This window comes from Cupressus sempervirens, chromosome 3, assembly GCF_028749045.1.
Source record: "Cupressus sempervirens isolate cs-2001-9-10 chromosome 3, ASM2874904v1, whole genome shotgun sequence".
NCBI lineage: Eukaryota > Viridiplantae > Streptophyta > Pinopsida > Cupressales > Cupressaceae > Cupressus > Cupressus sempervirens.
Genome location: NC_143120.1, coordinates 350,361,265 through 350,386,616, shown reverse-complemented (window position 1 = coordinate 350,386,616; position 25,352 = coordinate 350,361,265). Strand labels below are relative to the sequence as shown.

The following is a 25,352-nucleotide window of genomic DNA, read 5'->3' as shown; positions in this document are numbered from 1 at the left end:
TAAAAGGAGAAACAAATAAATGGAATAAAGATCATTTTAATAATATATTTAAAGAAAAAATAGAGAATGAAGAAGAATTGAAAAACTTAAATGAAGAAATAATCAAGGTAGGAATGGATAATGAAAAATATATCAAAGAAAAAGAACTTCTAGCTGAATAGGAAAATATTTGAGTAAATGAAGAAATATTATGGAAACAAAAATCAAGAGAAACATGGTTGTTAGAAGGTGATAGAAATAAAATTTGTTTTCATAATAGTATTATTAATAAAAGAAATATTAATAGAATAATAAAATTTAAGGATAATTTAGGAAGGGTAATTGAAAATCCAAATGAGATAGCAAAAATCTTTGTGAATTATTATACATATATTCTTAATAATTTCATATCATCAAATTTAATAGCTCAGAACAAGATGTTAGGATCTATTCCAAAAATAATAACTGTAGAAGATAATAAAAAACTAAATAAGAAATTCACCGAAGAAGAAATTAAAGATGCCATATTTCAACTTAATCTTGATAAATCTTTGGGCCTTGATGACATTCAAGCCTTTTTCTTTAAAAAATGTTGGGATATTTTGGGAGATGACATTTGGAAGGCTATCGAGGCAACTAGGAATTTTGGATCCCTTCTAACTGAAATTAACAATACATTCCTAGCTTTGATTCCAAAGAAAATTAAGCATATGGATCCAAGAGATTTTAGGCTCATAGCCTTATGTAATACAATCTACAAAATGATCTCAAAAAGTACTAGCCAACAAACTTTAAAAAGTACTACCAAATCTCATTTCAAAGAAACATACAGGTTTTATTCCTAATAGGTCTTTTCTTGATGGTATTATCACAACTCAAGAATTAATTCATTAAGTACAAATTAATAAAGAATCTTGTATGCTAATAAATTTAGATATCCAAAAGGCCTACAATAAAGTGGATTGGAGATTCTTATTTAAAACATTTAAAGCTTTTAGATTCTCTCATCAATGGATTAATTTTTTATATAGCTACATTTCAACACCTTAAATCTTCCTCCTCATAAATGGTACCCTTGAAGGTTTTTTTAGCATATCTAGAGGAATAAGACAAGGGGATTCTATATTGCCTTTTCTCTTCATTATTATGGTAGAAGCTTTCGACAAAGCTCTAATAAAGGCTTAAACTGAAAGAAAAATTAGATTAATGATAGAAACTAAGGAGGTCCCTAAAATAACACATCAACAATTTGCAGATGATACAATTCTACCGAGAGAAAGCACTTTGGAAGAAGCTCAAAATTTTAAGCAAATAATAAATAATTATATGGAAGCATTAGGTCAAAAAGTAAATGCTAAAAAATCAAAGATTTACTTTATTAATACCAAAGAGGAAGTGGAGAGAGAAATTTGTAGAATAATAGAATTTAGAAAATGAATATTTCCATGCAAATACCTTTGTATTCAACTTTAAAATACATCAGAGAAAGTAAAGCTTGGGATACAATTTTAGAAAATTTGGATTAAAAAATGGGAAGTTGGAAAAGTAAATGGTTAACTAAAGAGCTGGTAGAATGACTATGATCAAAGTAGTACTTTCGACCATCCCCACATATCACATGTCATGTCTTCCCCTACCCAAATGTGCAAAAAGTAGATTAGACTCTAAACTTAAAAACTTATGTTGGCTAGGTACTAGAGATAAGAAAAACAAGCTTCAAATGATAAAATGGGAAAAAATATGTAGACCTAATGAATTTGAAGGCCTAGGTATAAAATTTTTGAGCTGGCAAAATGAGGTGCTAGGGACAAAACTTATTTGGAGAATGTATAAACAATATAATAGTAAACGGGCCAAAATTTTATATCATAAGTATTTAAACAATAATAATCCTTTGTCTTTGTTTAGAACTAAAAATTCTCCAAAAGGTTCAAGAATTTGGAACTTTATGTTGAACGACCACCCATTAATATCTAATACCTTAACTTGGCATAGGTGACCTCCCGGGAAGTCCCGATGCTTCACCCCTGTGAGCATCACCTAGATCCAATGAGTGCTAAGTGTTTCATTTATTCTAATGAGAGACGGGTTCATGTTGAATCACTACTCATGAAACATGGGTCAATGAGTTTGACTAAAAAATCACATAGTTAATTCCTGATAACAATATGACAATTTAACTTTGCATATCGATTTAGGGCAGGATGCTTTTGTTGGAATTATGATATATTTGTCATTAGTTACAACACTTATTCGAAACCGAATGCTTACCAAGCTCATCACTCAGTCTACAGTTCATACCAAGCGTTTAGTAGTGGTTACCGAGCAGAATAGTTCATACCATGCTGAATAGTGCTCACCGAGCAAATGGAAAGTTCAGCAGTGTTTACCAAGTTCTTAGTGTTCACCGAGTCATCAGTTGAAATTAGTGTTTACCGAGTGATCAAGGTAAAAAAAGGACTTGGTGTTTACAGAGTGAACAAGGTAAATGAAGGAATCAATGTTTACCAAGTGAAGAAGGTTATCAATGGATTCAATTTTTACCGAGTGACACAATATTCACCAAGTCACCAATGGTTACCGAGTTCCAAGCTACTTAGAGTGATTAGTATGGACCGTGCCTCTACTCTTACCGAGTGCATGATGGTGTAGTGTATTGCAGTGGATGCCGAGTATCAGAAGGTCACCGAGTCAGTTTGAGGAACCAGAGTTTTCTACTATCTGGCCGACTTAGTAATGTTTTGTTCACTTGTGTTTGGCTAACCTTGCCAGTGTAAATATTGGAATGGTATATATATAATGTATTATATCATTTGTAAAATATAAAAAAAAATGTTGTATATCGTTGTATGGTGTTGTATTGCAATATTTTGAGAAGAGTGAAAGTGAATCAACAACAGAACAGAGGAATACAACAAGGTCAACATAGATGCAGAAAAGTTATATCTATCACATCAGGTGATCAGTGCATAAAGGATCTTATCAGCAATTAGTTGTAACCAGATCCACTGCTTCATCCTAACAGGTGAATCGATTTGTAAATCCTTTAACAAAGTAGACTTAATAGTCTTTTGTAAATCTCCTAACAGAGTGCATACTTCATTTTATGTTTGTAAATCCTCTAACAAGGTGGATCTAGCAATCCTACTTCCTCCTAACAGGGCAGATCACCATAAGTGATCATTGTAAGCCTTAACAGGCCAACTTTATACTGCAGTATTGAAGTTTTGTAGGCATCATCCCCACCCTAGTTTTACTTTCTAATTGGAAGGTTTCTGGGTCACCAAATCAGTGTGTTCATGTGTTATGAATGTTTATCTTTTCATGCATACAGTAGATTAGATGAATGAATGGTGAATATGTTATTATGCTGAATTGATTTAAAGTTTTAGAGTTACTGATTCACCCCTCCCCTCTTAGTAACCTTGTTAGTCCTGATTATTTCCAACATCTTTATTTGGAAAGATTTATGGGATAGGCTCCATTCTCTAGATAGTATAAATCTACCTATCAACATAAAAAATACTCTTTCAGCTCTACGGGGTAAGAATGTGAGTGATTATAAAATTAAAATGAATGATAATCAGTATGGAGGATGGAAATGGAAAAAACCTAGATGAAACTCCACTTTAACCATAGGAAAAGTCTATTTTTAACCAAGTTTTTAAAAGTAGATTGACAAATCATAAAGATAGGAAGGATAAATTAATTTGGGGAGCCTTGAAGGATGGAAATTATAAAGTCAAACTAGGATATGAAAAGATGATAAATTCTCAACAATGGGATAAGATTGACATCCCTCTAAATCTATGTTGGGATCTGACATGTCTTCCAAAAGTAGGTATTTGGCTACTCTTCAAAAGAGAATTCTAACAATAGATATGTTTACCAAGATGGGTTTTAAAGGACCATCTAGACTCCCACTTTGTTAAAAAGAATATAAAACTTTTGAATACTTGCTTTATGACTGTCCCTTTGCTAAGAATCGCTCATGGTACCGATTATGTAAGAAATTAAATTGACAAACCACATTCCCTGATAATCTATTAATTTTTTTAAAAAGCTGGTTGAAATATGGTTGTTCTAAGATTTGTAGTAATTTATGAAAAATACCCCTTTCGATACTCCTATGAGAACCATGGAAAGAAAGGAATAGAAGAATTTTTTGTAATGAAAAGATGGATCTAACATCTTTTTTTGATAAATTAGAGGCTTGTATTATTAAGGTAGGTAACAATAATATCATAAACTCTTATAAGGAGGAAGGTTCCTTTTTAGACTGGGATGGAGATATGCGTAAAAAATGGTTTAAACTAATTAATCCACCAATGATATACACAAAATCCAACAAGATCGCTAGACAAGAATGTAAATGGGAACCTCATTCTACAGGATAGTCAAAGTTAAATTTTGATGGGGCCTCTAGAGGTAATCCGGGACCAATAGGCTTAGGATGTATTATTTGTTCAGATAACAGATCATGCCTAATTAAACACATCAGACCTTTAGGAATAATGTCTAATAACTTAGCTGAATCTAAGGTTGTGAAAGAAGACTTAACTCTAAGTAGAGAAATATGTATTCATAAAGTAGTTATCAAAGAAGACTCACAAATTATCCTAATGCATTAAGAAAAAGACAAACCCAAAACTGGATCCTTAATTCTAAACTTGAATATGCCCTAGCTATCATTGATTAATTCGAAGAAATGATTATAGAACACATTTATAAGGAAGGTGATAATGAAGAAGATAATCTTGCTAACATAGGAGCAGATGTAGAAGATATTGTAATAAGACAAGCTAATATGATAAATATGAGTCAGACACATGTTCTTAGAGCAAAATTGGTTTAGAAATTTTACTGTCAAAATAAAAAAGTTAGCTTATTTTGATAGATTCTATATGCCTATGTGCAAGCTATATGATTGACCAATTTATCAAATATCATGGAAGTTTAACGTTAATAAGTGGCATATTTTCAGTTATTCAAAAACTTTTCCTTGTATACTATTTGATTTTAAATTAAAGTTAAAAGGAGATAAGTTCCATTTTTTACTATGAAGCATACTTCTTTTCATTCTTACAAGTTGATCGTAGCCAAGTTTAGGTTATATTCACAAGGAATTATCAAAAGCAAAGCTATAAATTTAGAAAAAAAAATAGGCACTAAAATTGGTTAAATCACTCTAAGACATTTATGCAAGGGTTATACCAAGGTATCCATCTCTAATCTTTGGTGCTCAATTGAGATGCTTTTAATCTCAACACAATCTTGGGCCTCATGGCCTTTTATCTATAAAATAAAATAAAAAATAAAATTATAACTTAATTTATTCACATTAAATTATATTTACAAAATAATTTTGTGTCTCACATTGAAATTTTTTTAGCATCTTATCATTTTTTTAAAAACATTTTATCGAAAACATTGGTTCCAATTGAAAATAATTTACCAATTCATTGTTGCATTAAATTCAAAAACAATATGAGTGGGGAACACATAGAGTAATATTGGTTGAAAAAGTCCATCTTAAATTCCATCAATGTGAAGCCTAAAAATGCTTAAAATATGCAACTAAACTTACAAAATTAATTTAACTAACTCATTGTAGCATTAAGTTCATAAACAATATAAGTGGGGAACATGAAGTGTAATAATGGTTGAAAAGATCCAACTTAAATTTCATCGTGGAGCATAAAAATACTTGAAAATATGCATCTAAACTTATAAAATTAATTTAGAAAGAGTGGTTAACCACTATTGTAGGCTCATACATTTAGCATTATTAGGTGGATTACACCACACTACTGACCCGAGTTTGACAATTGAAATTTAGAATTTATTATTTTGGTAGTTCCCAGATTTTGGATGTCATGGTACATTAAAAATAGAACAAGGATCAAACTTTTAGATATGGAACATAAAAAGGGGTAAGTCTTGTAATTTCAATAAATAACATAGTTGTTTCCTTCATTTGCACAAATACATTCTTCCATTTTAGCTTGAGAAATTGAATGAGCCAAAAAAATGTTTGAATTGCCAGTAAGTTCTTTTTTAAATATTTGTTTACCTATTATTTGATTGGAAATGACGTTTTCTTCATTTTAATGAGTTATTGTTAATGTCTCTTACAAGGGTCTGTTTTCTTCATGGAATTGTAGAAATTGAGTTTTCTACAAATCTTGATTTAGCTAAATCAAAGTTTTACAAATCTTCATTCTTATTTTTGAGATTTTACTTGTACCATTTGTTTCACTTGGAAGATGAGTGGAAAGATACACTTTTATGTGTAAGCTTGGAGTTGAAGGTCAACTCCAAAAAATAGTCCAATCCAATTTTTTCACACTCCTCAAAAAGCATAACTAGGTTTTGATTTTCAATTCCTAGTTGCTAGTGGGAAGTTTGATAACCTAGTTTTGAGACAAAATTAGAAGTCTGGAATTCTAATTCTATTTTGCCAATTTTGAAACAAACACAATTTTTTTAAAATCCAGATTATGAAAAAGCCAATTCCTGTCATCTTCCACCAACCAACCAGACCCTTAACTCCTATGCTCACTTCCTCTGATGTGCTGACATCATCAATTCCAACGTGGCCACACATGCTTAATTTCTGCCATTCTATGCAATCTTAGACAATTTAAGCATGCACAATCTTGGATCAATATCACATATGTCAAATCTCCTAGTTGTTGCCTTTTCACATCCAACTTGTGATATTTCATTTTGGTGAAAATACTAATAATTTCGGTGCTCCTATCAAGCATCATCAATTCTAGTGTGATCACACATGCTTTATTTTCACCCTCCTACGAAATTTTAGACAATTTAAGCACAAACAATCTTGGACCAATATCATATATGTCAAATTTGTTAGTTGTTGCCTTTTCACATCCACCCCGTGATATTTCATTTTGGTGAAAATACTCAAAATTTTAACTCTCTTATCAACATAAAAGTTACACCTTTTGATACAAGTACTAGTATTAAATATGTATCTTACCATAAACTTCACCTTTTTACCTCTCACACCTCTTTTTAAAGCAAGTGCTAATATTACTACTTTTAGAATTAACAACCTTTTACCTCTTGCATCTCTTTTTAAAGCAAGTGCTAATATTGGACTACTTAAAATAGGTTAACTCATTTTAAATTAAAATTTATGCTCATTCTATTCAAAATTTTGTTTGAATCGACTAATCCATATTAAGGGACCATAACATTAGGGACCAAGCTGATTATATTTATTTAAGTTTTATTTATAACTTATAATTCCACGTTGTCTCTTGATTTCTAAGTTTGGAGCCGGAAGAACTCGGTCTAAAAAGAAATCCCTTTAGTATTTAAGATCCTCGTAGAAATAAACTTTAGCGGCTCGTTCACGCTCCCACTCCCTATCGTGCGGATCAAGTATCTCTATTTGCAGGAGTTTATCTCAGAGAGATATAGATAGAGGAAGAAAGAAGGGTGCTTTCGCTTCAAATTGATAGTTGCCACGATGCCTACAGGTACTTATTTCTCTTTTTTGGGTCTTTGCATAATTCAACAGTTTTGACTGCCCTAGGTTTCGATGTCACGGGAATTGTTTTGTAAGTAGGGACTTGTATACTCTTCAAACGCTATACCCTAAAACCGCCGCGCTACGATAGAATCAAGGGATTTATAAGTTTGATTTATGGTTTACACGCTCATAAGGGCGGACCAGAGGTTTTTAAAATTCACCATCACGTTATCTTGGCACGCTGAGAATTGGAAATTAGTTATGTGATAGCCTTTTGTCTTTAAACATGAATATATTTTTTCAGAGTGCTTGCAGTATGCAATGCTAAAACTAGAATATTTATGTCGATATGAATGTCATATGTAAATCGGCGATGACTTTTAGTCTAAGAGGTGGTCTATGCTTACTTCGGGTTCAAGTGCAAATAAGCTTCCTTGCAAAGTAGAAGGTCATGACCATTGTACAGAAATCTCGGACTCATTGGGCATATTACAGTAGACTTGGACTTCCGAAAAACTCAGGAAAGAGTTATAATGGCCCGGAAAAACAAATAACCATACATTTAAAATTAATTCAATTTATGTACTTAATTCTTATACCTGTATTCTTATCCCATCTACACATGTAAATTTTCCCATATTATAACATCTTTTGGTCCAACAACGAGAGAGAATCGCTGATGTTTGAAGCTTTTGGTAACATAAAATAGCATACAGAGTTGAATCTTTATGCTTTTTACTTTCAACATGTAAGAAACTTTGAAAAAATTGTGCTCTCTAAAAAGTAAGCAACTCCCGACAGAGCCAAGGAGCGTACAAGTGAGATAGGAGATAAAATGTAACTGAATTTTCTGTATTTCTTTTACTGAAGCAAGGTTTACTGATAGAAAGAAGCTGCAAAAATCCTGTTATGGGTATTACACTTTCAGGCAATGGTAACCAGATTCTGCACTAAGATAGGTAATCCTAACTGAAAATTGGCTTAAAATGAAAACTTGAATAAGAACAACAGATTGGAATACACTAATCTACGAACACATGCTGTGGATAATTTGCTCAAAACATATTAATGATTCCGAATCCTCAAAATTGCATCTATCCTCTGATAAACTAAAAGAATTACAATGCATTAGTTCAACCCTCAAATATGCATTCTGTCTGCTTTCTCCATATCTCTTATTTCTGTGCTGTCCCTGGTCTCTTTTTCTTGAAAAAGAACTCTAAGGTTTACAATGAAAACTCCCATCTCGTGGAGCACCTAGGCTAGAAGAAGATTTAAAAAAACGCTAAAGCGAAAATAATCCTGTTCTACAACAAGAAATAATAATCTTAGAATTCAGAATCCAATCTAAGCATAAGAAAACCAAATACCATGCTCTTAAAAAGAGAAGAGATTTGTGCTAAGATAAATATAAAAAAAGTGAAAAACAATTTGAATGTGCACCCCCCCGATGGAGAACAACTGCCAAACATCAAACTGTAGAAAAGCTAACACTCCTTTGTGAGGAATGTGCTCTCCATCAAATCCAGTTCTCCCTTAATATCTTTAACCTTCCTTTTGTCAGGGGCTTTTCAAAATGTTACCGGCTTTCAAATCTGAGGGAACATGCTTAAGAATAAATGCTCCCTCTGAACTTTGTCTTTTAGGAAATGAAATTGGATTTCTATATGCTCATAGCAGTTGTCAAATTCTAGATTCTTAGAGAGCTTGTTACAAATCTAGCTGTCACAGTACACAATAGTTGGATTTAACATCTCACCATTGACTTTCACTATCTTTTTGTGAAGCTAGATAATCTTGCAACTAGTAGAAGTAGCTGTCACGAATTCTAACTCTGTTGAACTCAATGCTATTGCTGCTTTTTTCCTATTGAACTAAGCTATCATGACCAATCCCAAGTCGAAACAAAATTGTGAAGTTCTTTTCCTAGCACTAGAATGACATGCCTAGTTTGAACTTACAAAGCCATTTGACCTCAACTCTCCTTCTCTGACATATCTTAATCAATAATGAATTGTGCCCTTCAAATACTAGATCATATGCTTTGCAATGACCTAGTGAATTTGTGTTAACTCAATTGTGAACTAGTTGAGTGTACTTATAGCAAAGAAAATGTTTGGTTGAATTCATCAAATGCATGAGGGAATCTATCAACTTCTTTCATATCAAAAGATTCACCAAATTTAAATCTTGATTTGTGGCTTACTAAAGATTCAAAACTATGGGTGCAGCTTGGGACTTACAACACAACATTGAAAATAACTCTAGAGTCAATGTTGCGTGCTTCTCATGACCAAGGAAGATATCCTATCTTTCCTAATATATTCCAAGACTTGGAAAATAGTTCACATGTCCAATATCCTTCATATTAATTTTGGATATAAACTCTTCTTTGCACTATTCAATGAACTTCTCATTGCTACTTATTAGGACTAGGTCATTAGTATACAAGACTTGATCCATCAAATAGATGGAAGAGGTTTTGATCTGCATTAGTTTTGATGAAGCCTGGATTGAATTAGACACTCATCAAATCACAAGGTGCTTGCTTCAAGAAATACAAGGCCTTTTTGAACTAGCATGCATGGGCTTTTGTCTATGCGCTCTAGACCACTTGGGTTGCTATACACTTTTTAATCAATCTTGCTATTGAGAAAAAAAATCTCTTACATCCACATGATATAAGTACCAACAAAAATAAAATACAAGAGCATAGTTAGCTTGATAGAAGTGTACCTGGCAATTAAAGAAAAGATCTTGTCACAATCAACTTGTTATCCTTGTGGGAATTCTCATGTAATGGATTGAGCTTTTGTGCTTTTTCACTTTTATTTTTGCCACATGTTTGACCTTATACAACCACTTGGAAATTTGGAATTAATGACCAACTTCCCTTTTTTGGCTAGTTACCATCTTCCAAACATCATTATGGTAGCTCGCCACATCTACTTTGGATCTATCTCGGTAAAAGTGGAAGGTTTTGTGGAAATGATTGAAGACATCAATGAAACACACTTTAAAACTTCTAGGGTGGTAATTCACGTAAAAAAGAAGTGCTTACTCTTTTGCCTCTTGCAATGTTTACGTAAGCCACCTAGGCTTCTTTACTTGACAAGAAGGTAATGAAATATTTGGTTTTGTATTTAAAGTTAACTGCACATGGTACTGCTGTACTTTGTGCATTAATATTTGGTAGAATTAGGGCAACAACATATTCACACTCAACCCCCATTGGAGGCTCTTGTGATGTAGAGAACTAAGCAACCTCATCAATTGTTATGCTTTATTCACTACTATATTTTGCTGTAACAAAATATTGACTTTGTAATCTTTGGAGGACTTTGTTATATCACATAAACACACTTGACAAGTTGGGGGGCTCAAGCTTAATCCTTTTCTTCTTTGCACATGAATCTAAATAGTACTCCTAGACACCCAAAAACAAAAGGCACCAATTTCTCTCTTGTGAAAGCTTCCATTGGAGTGCATGTCCTTTAGTCATAGTTGTCTATTTACAATGAAAATCATACATCTACATGTCTCTACCTAAATAAACACAAGCAAATCTAAGTCGTGTATCATGGCCTTTGGTGTCATTATGATCAATCCTTTCTTTTTCTTTGAGTTCCTATTTTGTTGAGTGTTTGACGTTATAATTAGCTCCTCGATCTTTGGATCTGCAAAAAGCATCAAAGTACTTGAAGTTATGCTTACCTCCATTGGGAGATCTTAAAATCTTAATTATTTCCAGCTATCTAATTTTCACAAGAGCTTGGAACTCTTAGAACTTCCCAAACGCCTCATATTTGGTCTTCATTAAGTATATCCCAATTTTCCTAGAGGAATCATCATTAAATAAATGTAACAAACATTACCAGCAATAATGTTGCTTACATGGGTCCAAACATGTTTAAATAAATTAGATCAGGAACTCCTCTCAATGTGAGCTCTCTACTAGGGAAAGCAATCTTTGTTACAAGATTCAAGAAGAGTTGGCAGATTAACGGATTTCCGGGTGACTGATTGATTAACAGAGGAACAAATGTGTTCCTTATAAAGAATTACAAGGACGTTGTTTCTAAAAGAAACAACGTAGACTGAAGACGGAATTAGAAACAAAACTAGAGACAGGATAGGAAACATTCCTATCTGGACTGAAGAAAAAAGAGACAGGATAGGAAACATTCCTATCTAGACTGAAAGATGGACTACAGACAAGTAGTTGACTATTATAGAAAGTATAAGATATTATCTTAATACCCTCCCTTAATGGTCAACGTACGGATGTCGGAACATTCTGTGATAATTGAGACCCTCTCTGGATCTACAGAATGTTGAAACCAAGAAGCTTTGCCAGAAGAGTGCTATGACTCAAAATAGGTTGCATTTACAAAACTTCGTTTTTGTGGAAAAAACGGTAAAACCCAAAATCTCACACAACCTTGCGTATTACAGACAACTTGAAATGATTTTTGAGGAGAAAATCAACAAACCCAGAATCTCACGCAACCTTGCGTATTACAGACAACTTGAAATGATTTTTGAGGAGAAAATCAACAAACCCATGAAAAACAGAAACAGATTCAGAAGACGAAAAATGTAGCTTCGCCTTGATCAGGAAGCTCGACAACTTGTGCTGTTGGCTGGGAAGCATTTTGCCTTGCTTGGGCAGCCAAACGTTTCCGGCACTCGAACTTCATATGGCCGAACTTGTGACAGTAATTACACTGCACATTTTGCTTCGTAGAGCCATCCAGGGATTGAGCAGAAGATTGATGCTGGAAAGGTTGAAAAGACTGATGGTTGCCGATGTTCTGTTGAAAGGATTTTGCAGCAAATGCCTGCTCTGAGGAGGCTGTAGAAGCACTGCTGCCAAACTGTTGTTTCCAACGATCCTGCTGCAGAAGTTTGGTGCATAATTCTGGAAACTTCAGATCAACATTAGTTGACGTAATGTTGAGTGTTTCTATGAAGTGCTCATAGGATGATGGTAGACTTTTCAGAGTGATGACTACCATATCCTCTTCCTCCATTTTCCGACCAATAGCTTCGAGCTGATCACGGATGTCCTTAATCTTTGTCAGATGCTCTTGTAAGGACATACGTTCATCCATCATAATGGAGAACAACTGATTCTTTAGAAAGAATGCCCGACTTTTGTCAGATGTTTCATGCAGCTCCTTAAGATATTTCCAGATTTCTGCAGCTGACTTGCCTGAAGGAATTTGTGGTAGCTGATCATCGATAACAGAGAGCTTAAGAAGCATAACAGCCTCTCGATTGCGATCATCAAACTTGTCCTGTTCTGCTTGGTCAGAGGTCGGAGGAGTCTTTGTGCCTAGAACAAGCTCATCCAAACGACGATATTCGAAGATGGTTAACATGCGCTGCTTCCAATGATTATAATTGTGGCCATTGAATTGTAGACTGCCCTCCAACATCAGATTAGTCAAAGATGCCATTTGCACGAAGTTCGAGGCAATGTTGAGGCTGACCCAGAAAAAAATGACAAGTGCCCAGAAGACTAGACAAAAAACCCAGAAGGAATCTGCAGTCGCAATGTAAATCCGTCGGCTCGAAAATCGAGGCACGAAAAATGAGGTACCCAGAAAATTCTGACGAAGACCCAGATGAGGTCTCGAAAAACCCACCAAGAATCTGCAAACAAAAAATTTTTCCGACCCCAAAAATTAGGGTTTCGAAAAAAAAGGCCCTGGCTGAAAAATGCTTGAAAAATCTTCAGATTTCTTGATAAAAATGGTCGATTCTGCTTCCCAAGCATGATTATAGACTGAGTATGCAAAAAAACGACTCCAAATATGAAGCAAACAGTGGCCAAAAAGATAGAGGACCTTCCAAAAACAGTCGCAGATTTAGGAAAATCGCAGAGGCCGGATTGAGAGCCGTTTTGTTTTAAAAAATATCAGAAAAAAAAAAACAGGAGCTGAGAAGCATGGCAAAAACACCATTTCGCTGTTACAGGCGCATGAAAGCTAAAGCCGGCTGCAAGAAAAACGGCAGTAAAAAATGGCCAAAAAACACACGACTTCAGGCCTTGTAGACTGCGGTTGAAAGTTGGCACATTCGAACCATGAACCAGGCAGAATACAAGCCGACCAGAGAAAATGTAGAGCCGTGATTTGCAGAAAAAACACCCTTTACTGGTCTCACAAGCCCTAGCCAAAAACCAGGAGTTCTATGAATTTCTCACAGAAAACGGAAACCCTGCTCTCGATTTACAGTGAGATTTCTCCGAATGGAAAAACCCAGTTTGAAGCAAAATATCACGGATACTTAATTTCGAAAATAGCTACTGATAATTTCTGAAAAGAAATTATTATTTTCAAAAAAAAAAAAAAACTTCGCTCTGATACCATGTTACAAGATTCAAGAAGAGTTGGCAGATTAACGGATTTCCGGATGATTGATTGATTAACAGAGGAACAAATGTGTTCCTTATAAAGAATTACAAGGACGTTGTTTCTAAAAGAAACAACGTAGACTGAAGACGGAATTAGAAACAAAACTAGAGACAGGATAGGAAACATTCCTATCTGGATTGAAGAAAAAAGAGACAGGATAGGAAACATTCCTATCTAGACTGAAAGACAGACTACAGACAAGTAGTTGACTATTATAGAAAGTATAAGATATTATCTTAATAATCTTGGCATGCTTGTTGAACGTGCAACCCTTGCATACTCTATCTTTTCTATCTTGATGTTTGACAATCCTTGCACGATTTCCTTCAAGAGAGCTAATGCTCTATAATGTAGGTTACCAAATTTTTAGTGTCCAAGCTCCCATAATTGGTTTTCATCATGTACCAAGGCTCTATGTTTATTTGATCAACAAGCAACTAATGAAGGCTATCCTCTTGCATATCTTTGGCCAAAAATCAATTAGGATCCTCATTATGATCTTTTATAACTAAGTTGCTGATTCATGCATGAATGCAAATGCGGCTGCAAGAATTGGGTGTGCGGATGTGCGGAATTTTTTTGAGGGTTTGGTTGTGTTTTTATATATATATTTAAAAATTATTTGTGTGCGTGTGTATTCAAAGAAATGTAAGAAATATACAAAATTAAATCATTTGATAGTATGATACTTCATCATTGATCAAGATAAAAATTAAATGCCAATTGGTAGTTCACAAATATTGAAATTGAAATTACTAATAAGCTATATCATATATGTCTACTTTCATGATTCCAATACAAATTGGAAAATCATTACAATTACAAAATCACAATTTAGTTCATGATTCAATATTTATCAATCAAGATTCAAGATTTACCAATCAGAATCATAAGGATTCTCATAAAAATCCTCATTATCTCTGCAAGTTCAAGAGCATTTGAACCAAAGTAACGAGAATCGAAATCGGATTGGAATCGGCAAGGCCGAATTGAATCGTGAATCAGCCATGAATCGGAATCGAATCGGTCACGAATCGGCAAATTAAAAAAACTCTTGAAATTTAGTAACTTATTTCATAAACCCTTTATCGCTGATTCGATTCACCGATTCACAAAAAATCGTTTGGCTTGAATCGAATTGCCGAATTGCATGAATTGTGTGAATCGCTGCGATTCTCAGAACTATGATTTGAACCAAAGCGGTTCCACTTACACTAGATACACCATGTGTCATCATCATCATCATCATCTATGACTATCGTTAGATCATGAACGATTGCATCCAAGTTAGAACACTCAGGGGCTACATACCAAAGTTTGGCTGCCCCTTTTTTGTAGTGATCCTCCCTATGTGACAAAAGTTGCAAGTTGGTATGAATGTACACAGACTCTTCAGCATTTTTTGAGCTTAACCGGTTATGCTTCATTGAGTGGATAAAGGAGTATGTGCTCCAATTCTGTTCAGCAATAGAAGAACTTGCAACCTAGTTAATGTTCAAAACTAAACATAAAACGAAAAACAAATTAAAGAATGTTAAGCACTCAATTGTGGAATACAAGTGGTAAACAAAAAACAAGAAATAAAAAGAAAAACTTTGTGGGAGGACCTTGATTGTAAGAGGTTGTAGATGCTTAAATGGTTGACCATAGAGGTACCACCATGTGATAGCTCCCATGTCGTTATGGTCCTTTATTGCGATTGGACTAAGTTTTGCTCCTAAGGCAGATAAGCCAAATTCCATTCAAACTTCTTTGTGCATTTCATCATCTTGGAAGAGTCTTTGAAAAACTTTGTAGCACCCATTAACAACTTATTCATCCATTCTATTTGGCAATAGGTTGGTCATCTTTTCTCAATGATGATGAATGATGCTTTCCACCTTATTGCTTAAGGTTTCACATTTTGTGGGCTCATTCTCATGTTTTTGTATGGCAAATTTTACCTTCTCTACCATTGTGTCCATGCCATCATAGACATCCCCAAACAAGGTTTATCTGTATCAACAAAGTAGAGCATAGTTATGATGGGCTTGATGAAATCCAATACAAATTGCATGAGTCCACCATCATTGAGGACCACTGCCTTGACCTTTTGGCCCCTCTCTAAATGTGAAGCCTTCCATATGTCCCATTTGTTGGAAATAACCATCCTTGCACCTTGACAAGTTGTCTCATAACAATAGTATGAGTGCAAATCAGATCTCAACAACATAAGCAAGTTAAATAAGAATATGTTAATAAATATTGAGCAAAGTTATATACAATTTGGTAATTGAACATCACATAATATTTATTAAAATTAAATAAATAAATAAAATTTAGTAATTACAATTTACCTTCAACAAATCTAATTTGGAGATGATCTGAATATCCATTCCGACATTGATGGTTTGCCACAAACACCCTCTTGGTATATTTGTTTTACCTAATTTATTTGAGTGCCAATTTGTTGCATGACCATGTTGAGGGAGTGTATGGTGCATGGTGTCCAAAAAATATGGTCATTTCGTCCCTTAACCAAAGCACTTGCAACCATACGATTTTTGGTATTGTGTGTAATCACCTGGACCACATTCTTACTACCTACCATCTCTATGACCTCAATGAGAATTCTGGAATTAACTATGCATCTTTCACATACCCTTGACAATCAAGTGCCCTAAAAAACATTGACCCTTTGGGGACATTGCAATCACATTAATCAATGGGCGATTTTTTGTATCTTTCCATCCATTAGAAACAATAGAAATGCTCGAAGTTTTCCAAGAATTTCTAATTGCTTGAAGAGATCTCTCTATAGAAGTCCTCTCTTTTTGCAATAGGGTGGTACACACCTTTTCATATCCAAGACTTGTGTAGTTAGACGATGCTTTATTAATGGTTGACACCATCTTCTTCCAATACATCTCACCAAGTTGAAAGGAAGGCTAATGGCATAGAGACAATGGCTTGGTCAACAAGCTCTCTTGTCTCCATTTTAAATGTCGTGTCCAATTGACCTCGTTTGTGGGTGGTAATTTCTGCTTCCTCTTCCTCTTCCTGTACACAATTTCTTGCCAGAATGGAATGTTTGGAGGATACAACTAGTTTAGTGGGCAATTGCATTTGTTTCTTTCTGGATGGAGGTTGATAAGAAGATTGTTTTGATCTTCCAACCAACTTATCGACCTATTCTTGTACTTTTATATATTCTCCTATCGTGCATTAGATTTGCTCTACCCATCTTTGTTTTTGCTTATTCCCGTTCCTTTATAGGAGGGCCCATAAAATGAAGTCTGACTCAAGAATATGAGCTATTGAATGATTTTTTACTCTCACATACATTATACTTCTAAATATACGATCCACCTAAAACATCTGTTATTGTTGTGGTATGTCTCCATAAAGGATATCCTACATCAATTTTGAATTTATCAGCTCCTTGCCCTCCCACTGAACTTGACTACCGCTGGCTTCTTGCATAATACAATCTAATTTCTTGCTATTATGAGAAATGTAATAAATTTAAATTAGAAAAAACTATGAACATTAAGCATACAAGTGCAAAAAAAAAAAACAAAAATATTAAAGTGGTTAGCTAAACTTGTTTTTTTATTTCTTGAAAAAATCATTAAAAAAAAAAAATCATCAAAATCTCAAAAAATTCATTAAAGACCTCAAGAATTGGATGAAATGCTATCTTAGACGCTTAGATCTCCTTTGTGGAAGTTGTCTGGCACCCCAGAAACATTCCACTTCAAAAATAATCATCTTGCCTTCAAAAATACCAAAATGGAGACCAAATAAGAAGAGGGCCTAGCTGCAAACAAAATGAGATGAAAAAAGAATGAGTGGCCTCTATAAGGGTTGTTTTAGGGTTTAGGAAAAAAAATGAAAAAAAATGTTATAAAGCACATGTTAAAAAGCGCTTTAAGATTTTTTCCCCCAAAAATATCAAAATTGATGTCTGGGCGTGTGGAAACCCTTGATGCTCACAAAGGCCCCATGGATGCTTCTAGGAAGCTCATCTTGGCCCCGCAATGCTCTTTGGATGCGTTGAGCTTCCTGGACGCATTCATAGGGCCTTCGCATCAACATTTGCCTCCAAACCAAATCAACACCCACCTCTAGACCACATAATTGCAAATCGGCTACTTAGTTTGATAATAATTCTCCAATCTTTAATATCAGCCAAAACATCCAATTTCTATCACAACTTTGACTTAAAGCAAGTTCTTAGTTAAATCAGGATTGTATAAGACTTATAACATCATTTTAAGTCATGAGAAATGAAATAGATTGTGTCATTGTTTATATGTGGCATCATCACGAAGCCCTATTTGATTTTTGCCCCTTACTCCTGTTCTGCTTGAAGCCTTATGTTGAGGTTCACATGTCTTAATGTTTCATTGTCTATATACCATCGTACATTAGAGATGATGTTAGTTGAGAAACACAAAACCATCAAGAAGGCTATTTGTTTTTTGATTGAAAGTTCATCCATTATTGAAGTTTTCACGCTTCTAGCAAATTGCTTTTATTGTGGATGCTATTCACCTTTCCCTCTCTTCTTCCCATGATATTAAATAGTGTTGTGGCCATACTTGTAGCATTTGAAACACTCGGTGTATCTTAATTTTTTGTTCTCTTGGTGAGAAATAAAATCCTCTTCCATCTGTCCCTTTCTAGGTCCTTTCATACCAGCTTTCTTCATCTTCATGATAAGGGATAGATTATCTTCCACTCTAGTTGAAGTTTTTTATAGTTTGGTTTCTTCCTAGATGAAAGCATTCCAAAGCTTTTCATGAGTAGAAACACCTTAAACAAACAGGTCTCAGGATCGAGAGAACTGATTTAAAGTTATGGGAACTAATCTATAAGTGTCTACCTTCTTTGTTAGCTGCTAGTCGATCTTGAATTTCATTTTTCTTCTTTAGGTAACTAGCCATCATGTTTGTTTGCTCATGCGTGGAGCATTGAACTTGTAATTAAGCAACATCTTGCAAGAACTGTTCACACTTTGATGTCTTCTTCTTTGCAATGAGAAGGATCAGATGACCTTTAATTTAATCCAGGATGATTTGCTTCACCATGGCCACATTTTTATTATGTTCAACCATTTGAATAAGGTTACTGGGAGGTGCAATCTTTGTCTTCACAAAACTCCAAATATCAACCTTCTCTAGTGGCATTTGTAATTCACATTCAACAAATTTATCCGAGATTGAGGCTAATCATGATCGCAGGTTCTAGACATGTTAAAACCAAAGCTATCAGCCTGGAATAACTAATCAATTGGCTATCACGGAAATGGATGAACACTACAATTACAAGAGTGCTTAGTTTATTACTCCTTACAACCCCTTGCAGGTTCAAATCATTTCAATCACTAAAGCAAGGGGATTATGTGATGCCCCCTTCATGGACCAACTTATACTTTGCCCTAAATTCACAAATAGAAAAATAGAGTTAGAGATATAATCGTCTCTCAAAAATAAGATGAGATAGACCTGTTTTGGAAATCTGCAAATAGATTAGATAAAAATATAGATATAATTCCTGAAAGACATCCAATTCTAGGATGAGGATATATATATATATAAATTAAGTACTTTGTGATCATGATCTATCCAAATACAAGTTGTCTTTCCTAAGTTTCCATAATCAAAACAATAACTTTCAACAATAAAAGCAGGGAAAGAACCAACCTCGCATGCTTTGTCCTGGAATAGAGATTCTTTTTCAAATTCTGGTTGATCATTCACAGCTTTTGGAGGTCGAAGTCAGTGTATCCTCCTACTGACATCATAATTAAGCTCGTGGATGAAGAATGCACGATCAATTCTGAACTAAAGTCTACAGAATATCTCGTCCACTTGCTTATCCTTGTGTAACACAAACCATGCATCTTTGTGTATCTTTATTAGCATGTCCTAAAAAATCAATGATTCTTTGATGAGAAAAAATCAATGATGCTTTGACAAGATCTTCAAATACTTATTCAAATGCAATATCAAAATATAGCACCCCCCCAAATTGTTTTGTTTTTGTATGTGGGAGGTGAGGTATTTGTAACAAACTGATTGTTCCTCATCCTCTTCATTCATTGCAACAACTTGTCATCATTTTGCATTAGCATTTGATCATCCTTTGCAAGAGTGTTTGAAATTTCACCTCTTGTGACAGCTTGGAACTCTTCTTTCTTACAGGCATCTTCAATTGCTTCCTTGACTTCAACACGCCCTTCTTTTGGTGCAATGTTTGGAACTTCATCTTTAGCTACAACTCCCTTTGACTCAATCAGGCTATCTTATTGTAATTCACTCCTTTCATTGTTGGGTGACACAACAATCTGCTCCTTTGGGTCACTTACATTCTTCACAATTGCAAGGTGTAGTCTCCATATTTTGTTTGTTGTAATCCTTTGAAAATCCCTTGTTACATGTACTGTGTTCAGGTGCACTGATTTTGTTGGTGGTGTGATGATGGAGGGTGCATTCTGGAATAGTTTCTCCACTTGATTCTACTCTTGAAGTTGATAAGATATGATGTTCACGTACATGCCTAGTGCCAATGTTGTTGGTAGTGTAAGGATGGAGGGTGGTTCGTGAAATAGCTCGCTGCTTGAAAATTCTAGTTTTGAAGTTGTTTATAATTGCTCTTCGTATCTAGGCCCTCCTAGAGCCAATTTCTTTTGGTGTATGTTTTATGACACAAACAACTCATTATTAAATACCAGAGGTACTCTATCTTCTCTTGAACAAAGTCTCCACTGTGCTAAACAGATGAACTGTGTGATTACGAAGCTTGACTCCAAGGCTCCAAATGCGTGTGGTTTTGCTGTTCAGGATAGACTCTCGTGGGAGGATGATTTGCTGAAAACCTCCTAAGGGACTTAGTTTTTCAAATTTTTATCCTTCAAATAATTTTGCTTGTGGATTTCCAACAACTTGTTTGAAAACATAATTTTTCACAACTTCAGGAAATTTTCACAACTTCCCATGGGAATTTTCATTACTTTCCATGGAATTTTTAAGGATTTTTTCTTCTGCCAATGCGGGGTTAGCTATAGATTAAGGAATTTCCTTAACCAATTTTTTTTCCCTTGAATGTTCTCTCTCCGTGGCGAACTTGTGATGATACTTGAGGAATTTCCAACACACTCCATTTGTAGGCTTCATTATGCTTTGAGGTTTCTTCTCATTTTTCATGATCAGACTTCTTTTGGATTGAGAAATTTCTTCACCGTATTTTCGTCATTGTATTGACATCTGGCTTGTGAAAAGATAAAAACAATTCTAAGCCAGGAGATGATATAAAATTTATGAATGCAAAGCATGGGATTTTAATTAAAACTTATTCTAATTTCACTTTGCTTTCCTACATCTGAAATTCATCTTCAATATTTCTAAATCTGAATATTCAATAAAAAATTAGGACTCAAAAGTATGAAAAAGCAAGGATGAAAACAGTGATTCTGCCCCAATTCTGAGAATTTTTAGATTGAAGTCCTGAATTTGGAATAAAAATCTCTTAAATCTGCATAAACTTGTTTGAACCTGTCAATCAGATCAGAAAACCCTTTCAAAATTCTCAAGAAATGATCTGAAAATTGCCTCTAATCATGAAATAAATTGAAATTTTGAATAGAAAGTCATTAGCAAACATGAAAATTCCAAGGAATGGTCGTCCATATTCATGGAATTCAATCTGAAAATCGCCCAAAATCTCTACCTTACTCTGATATCTGAATTGTACTTCTAACTCCAGAGCTCTAATATCTTGTTTGTGAATGAATACAATGCCAAGCTCATGAATTCATAGGAAACAATGGTATTTTTTTTCAATTCCTTTCCTTTATTAAGTTTTGTTGATCTCTTAGAGAAGCTTCATTTAAAAAAACTTATTTTTTCCTTTTTTCATTGAGATTTGGCTTTCTTTTTGCTTTCTACTAGAAGCTCTTGTGGCGATCCTTGTTTTATTACGAAGTAATTGGTAAATATCAGTGTTACCCCAGTGCGGCGGTGCGGGGGGACGTCGGGATGAGTTTCGGGTGCGGGAAAAAAAAAGCCTCAATTTGGGGACGGCGGGGGGGCAGCCGGGGGGGGGGGGGGGGGTTTCGATTGGGGGGGTGGGAGGAGAGGGAGTGGGGGGGAGGGGGTTGCATAGTATATATATAATATTATTAATATGTATGATTGAAAATGCTAATTATGAAATGATACTTCAATATATTATATAACAATGTAAAATTAACATACCAAATATAGTTGACTACAATGAATAGAGAAAATTAAAATGTGATTCATAAACCATAAGTTCAAACTTGAAACTTGAAATTTCATAACCATTACTATTACTAATGACCATTTCACAAATTAACTTAGTTCAAGATGCAAGATTCAAAATTCATTGTTCAAATATGATTTTATGAATATCATATATCATAAAGATGCTCATGATGACAATGAGGCGAATAGCATGAAACAATGAAATAATAATAATGTATCATAGCCATATCAAAGTGAGTATAATCAACAAAATGACAAAATGCCAATAATGAGAATGGATGATTCTCAAGTGCTCTTTAATCATACCCTATGCCGAAGTCCTCATCACTGGAACTACTAGACTCCTCCTGGGTAAGATCCTGATTCTCTAAAGGAACACCAACTACCCCTACATTGGCTTCTGCATTGGCATCCTCATCAATCTGAGCTGGATCCTCTGGCTCCACATCCCATCGTGCTGCAGGGCTCTCCTTGTACTCGCGTGTCTTGCGATCTTTGAGCCGCAAGTGACCATGTACAGCAACCAACTTCTCCGCTCTCTTAGAGGTAAGTCTGTTCCTCTTAATAGAGTGAATGAAGCTATAGGTAGACCAATTCCTCTCTGCACCTAAGGAGCTAGACACCTGAGATAACAAAGTTGAAAATTACAACTTACAAGTTACAAACAAATGTTCATACAATTTGTAACAAATGATAAATGGTAAATCGATGAGTAATAATTATTGAATCAATGAATCATAAATTAAAATCAGCAAGGTAAAACTCTTCAAGTTAAGATTGTAAAGGGCTGGAATTAGTTATTAGTATTACAAACCTGAGAAAGCAGTCGAATGGCTACTGAGGTGATCTTTAACTTTTGTGAACCATGACATTTCCACCATAAAATGGGATTCTTTTGTGCCATGGTTTTCAGATCCACCTTTGCAATATCCGAGTATCCTACAAGTTACAAATTTTAAAGTTTACAACATAATATTAAAATTATAAATAACTTAAATAAAGTTATAACTTATAAGTAACAATTAATTATTAAAAGAACTTATAATTTAATAATTATAAAGAGTTTAGAGCACTGAATCAAGATTTAAGGATTACTTGAAAGACTAGCAAATTCAGACCACTCGGTGTGAATCTCACTAGCAGTCTCAGTATCATACATTTTGGCAATGCATCGGAAGAACCTATTCTTCACCTCATCATCCCGAAGTGGTGTGACTCTACCAGGCCTAGGTATGTACCACTTCGGGTTCATAAGCAACCATGTGCAAAGGAGTGTTCAACTTCTCCCACCTGCGGTGAATGATAGGCTCAATGTGCTCTGTATAGAATGCTAGAGTGGGGTCTCTCTCACGTACAACAGCCCTCACTTGCCCAAGCATGGAATCAATGCACTCATAAACCTCTTCAAGGCTAGGTGAATCTGCATCTCCATATTTGATCACCTGAAACACTGGAGTAATGATGGAGACTATGTATTTTGCATCACTCTAAAACTGATCACTCTTCACTGTCTCCTTTGCCCTCTTCCCCTGCTCTGTTCTGGACTCAGGCCATCGATTCCATTCTTGTGTCATAACCATGAGTTGCAATGGCTCTTGCAACTCAATCATTCTCTCCAAGAGAATATAATATGATGCATACTTGGTCTCAACTGGTTTCAGGAATTGCTTCTTTGCGAAGCTCTTGAAAAGTGCATGTGAAGTATGGTGATTGTAGATAAACATCTGCACCTCTCTCCCATCATTAACCACCTTTCTAATCCACTCTATTTTCCCCATGTCTTTGAGTGCATTGTTCATGGCATGCACACAACATGGAGTTCACCAAATATGCCTATAAGCTGCCTCAACAAGCCTCCCTGCAGCTTTGCACACATGTGCTGCATCTGTCACAACTTGGACCACATTTTGTGGTCCAACCTCCTCAGTGGCTTCCCTAAGCACATGAAATTGAAAATCAGCATCTTTACTATGCCCTGAACAATCAACTGCCTCCAAAAAGTATGGGCCCTCCGTGTATGTAACCATAATGTTGATGAGTGGACGATGACTAATGTCCGTCCACCCATCCATGATAATGCTGCAACCTGACTCCATCCAACATGCTTTCATTTGCTCCATCAAGATCCCAACCTTGTCATAGGCTCTATCCAACATTGTAGTCCTCTGCTAGTGGTCACTTGGTGGCACATATGATGGCTCTCCCTCATTCACTGCCATGGTCATCATCCTCACAAAATAGGGAGATCGAGCCACATGTGTAGAGATGCCATTGGAAAAGAAGAAATCACCAACAACATCATCTAATCGGTCCCTTGCATGTATGTTAAATAAATGAGCAATGGGGTTACTATCACTACGACTTGTGGTTGCTTTCCGTTTCCCCCTACTGTTGCCCCCTGTTGAACTGTGTGTAGGTGAGGTGAATGATGGTGTAGGTGACATAGTCCCTACTCTCTGATGCAAGATACGAGTAGATGTATCTCGCTGCCCTTGTAACTGCTGTACTTGTTGCCTAGTAGACAAAGATCTAGGCACTGCAACGTCACTATCATCAAGAATGCCCCATAGTTTATTCACTTCAATTCTGTATTTGACATTCTCAGGATTTGACAAGAACATGCATGGGTTCACACCATAGCCACTCCAAAAAAGGTGGTGTGAATTAACTCTTGTAATGCTGCCAAACCATTTTGCTCCACATACATTGCACTTCCATTTGTGTGTGCCACCCCCTGAAGGTGTAGGGCGTGTGATTTTTGTAGCAAATTGTTTCAGAGGGGACTTTGAGTCATAAGGACCCCTAGCATACTTCCTCAAAATCTCTGAAGGGCACTCAGTAGAAGGCACCCCTGTTGCAACATAAGGAGGCTCTACCTCAGGCTCAGATTGACCACCTATATCAGCCCCATGATCACTTCCTTCAGGCTCAGGTTCAGGCTCATAATCAGATGCACTTGGCTCATTAATTTCCATGTCTTCTGCACTTTGGCTGGATCTAGAAGCCATTTATAAAATTGCATTTCACAAAATGAAAATAAAATTATAAAAATGATCATGATTCATTTCAGCCCAAGTAAAAATAATTTAAAACTTAAAAGTTAAAATTTTACTATTTAATTTTAGCATTTACTATTTAAAAATTTAAAGTATTAAAAAATGAAGCTAAATAGTAAAT

General features: G+C 35.1%; 1 protein-coding gene across 1 annotated transcript in view; it reads left to right on the top strand.

Moving 5' to 3' along the window:
* Positions 1-7,352: 7,352 nt before the first annotated feature.
* LOC149566428 (ubiquitin carboxyl-terminal hydrolase 6-like) overlaps positions 7,353-25,352 on the top strand; it is a 141,605-nt gene continuing 123,605 nt past the window's right edge. The window contains exon 1 of the mRNA XM_089819784.1: positions 7,353-7,490. Within this exon, the coding sequence (XP_089675910.1) occupies positions 7,481-7,490 (10 nt within the window). The 5' untranslated portion in view covers positions 7,353-7,480. The remainder of the gene's footprint in view (positions 7,491-25,352) is intronic.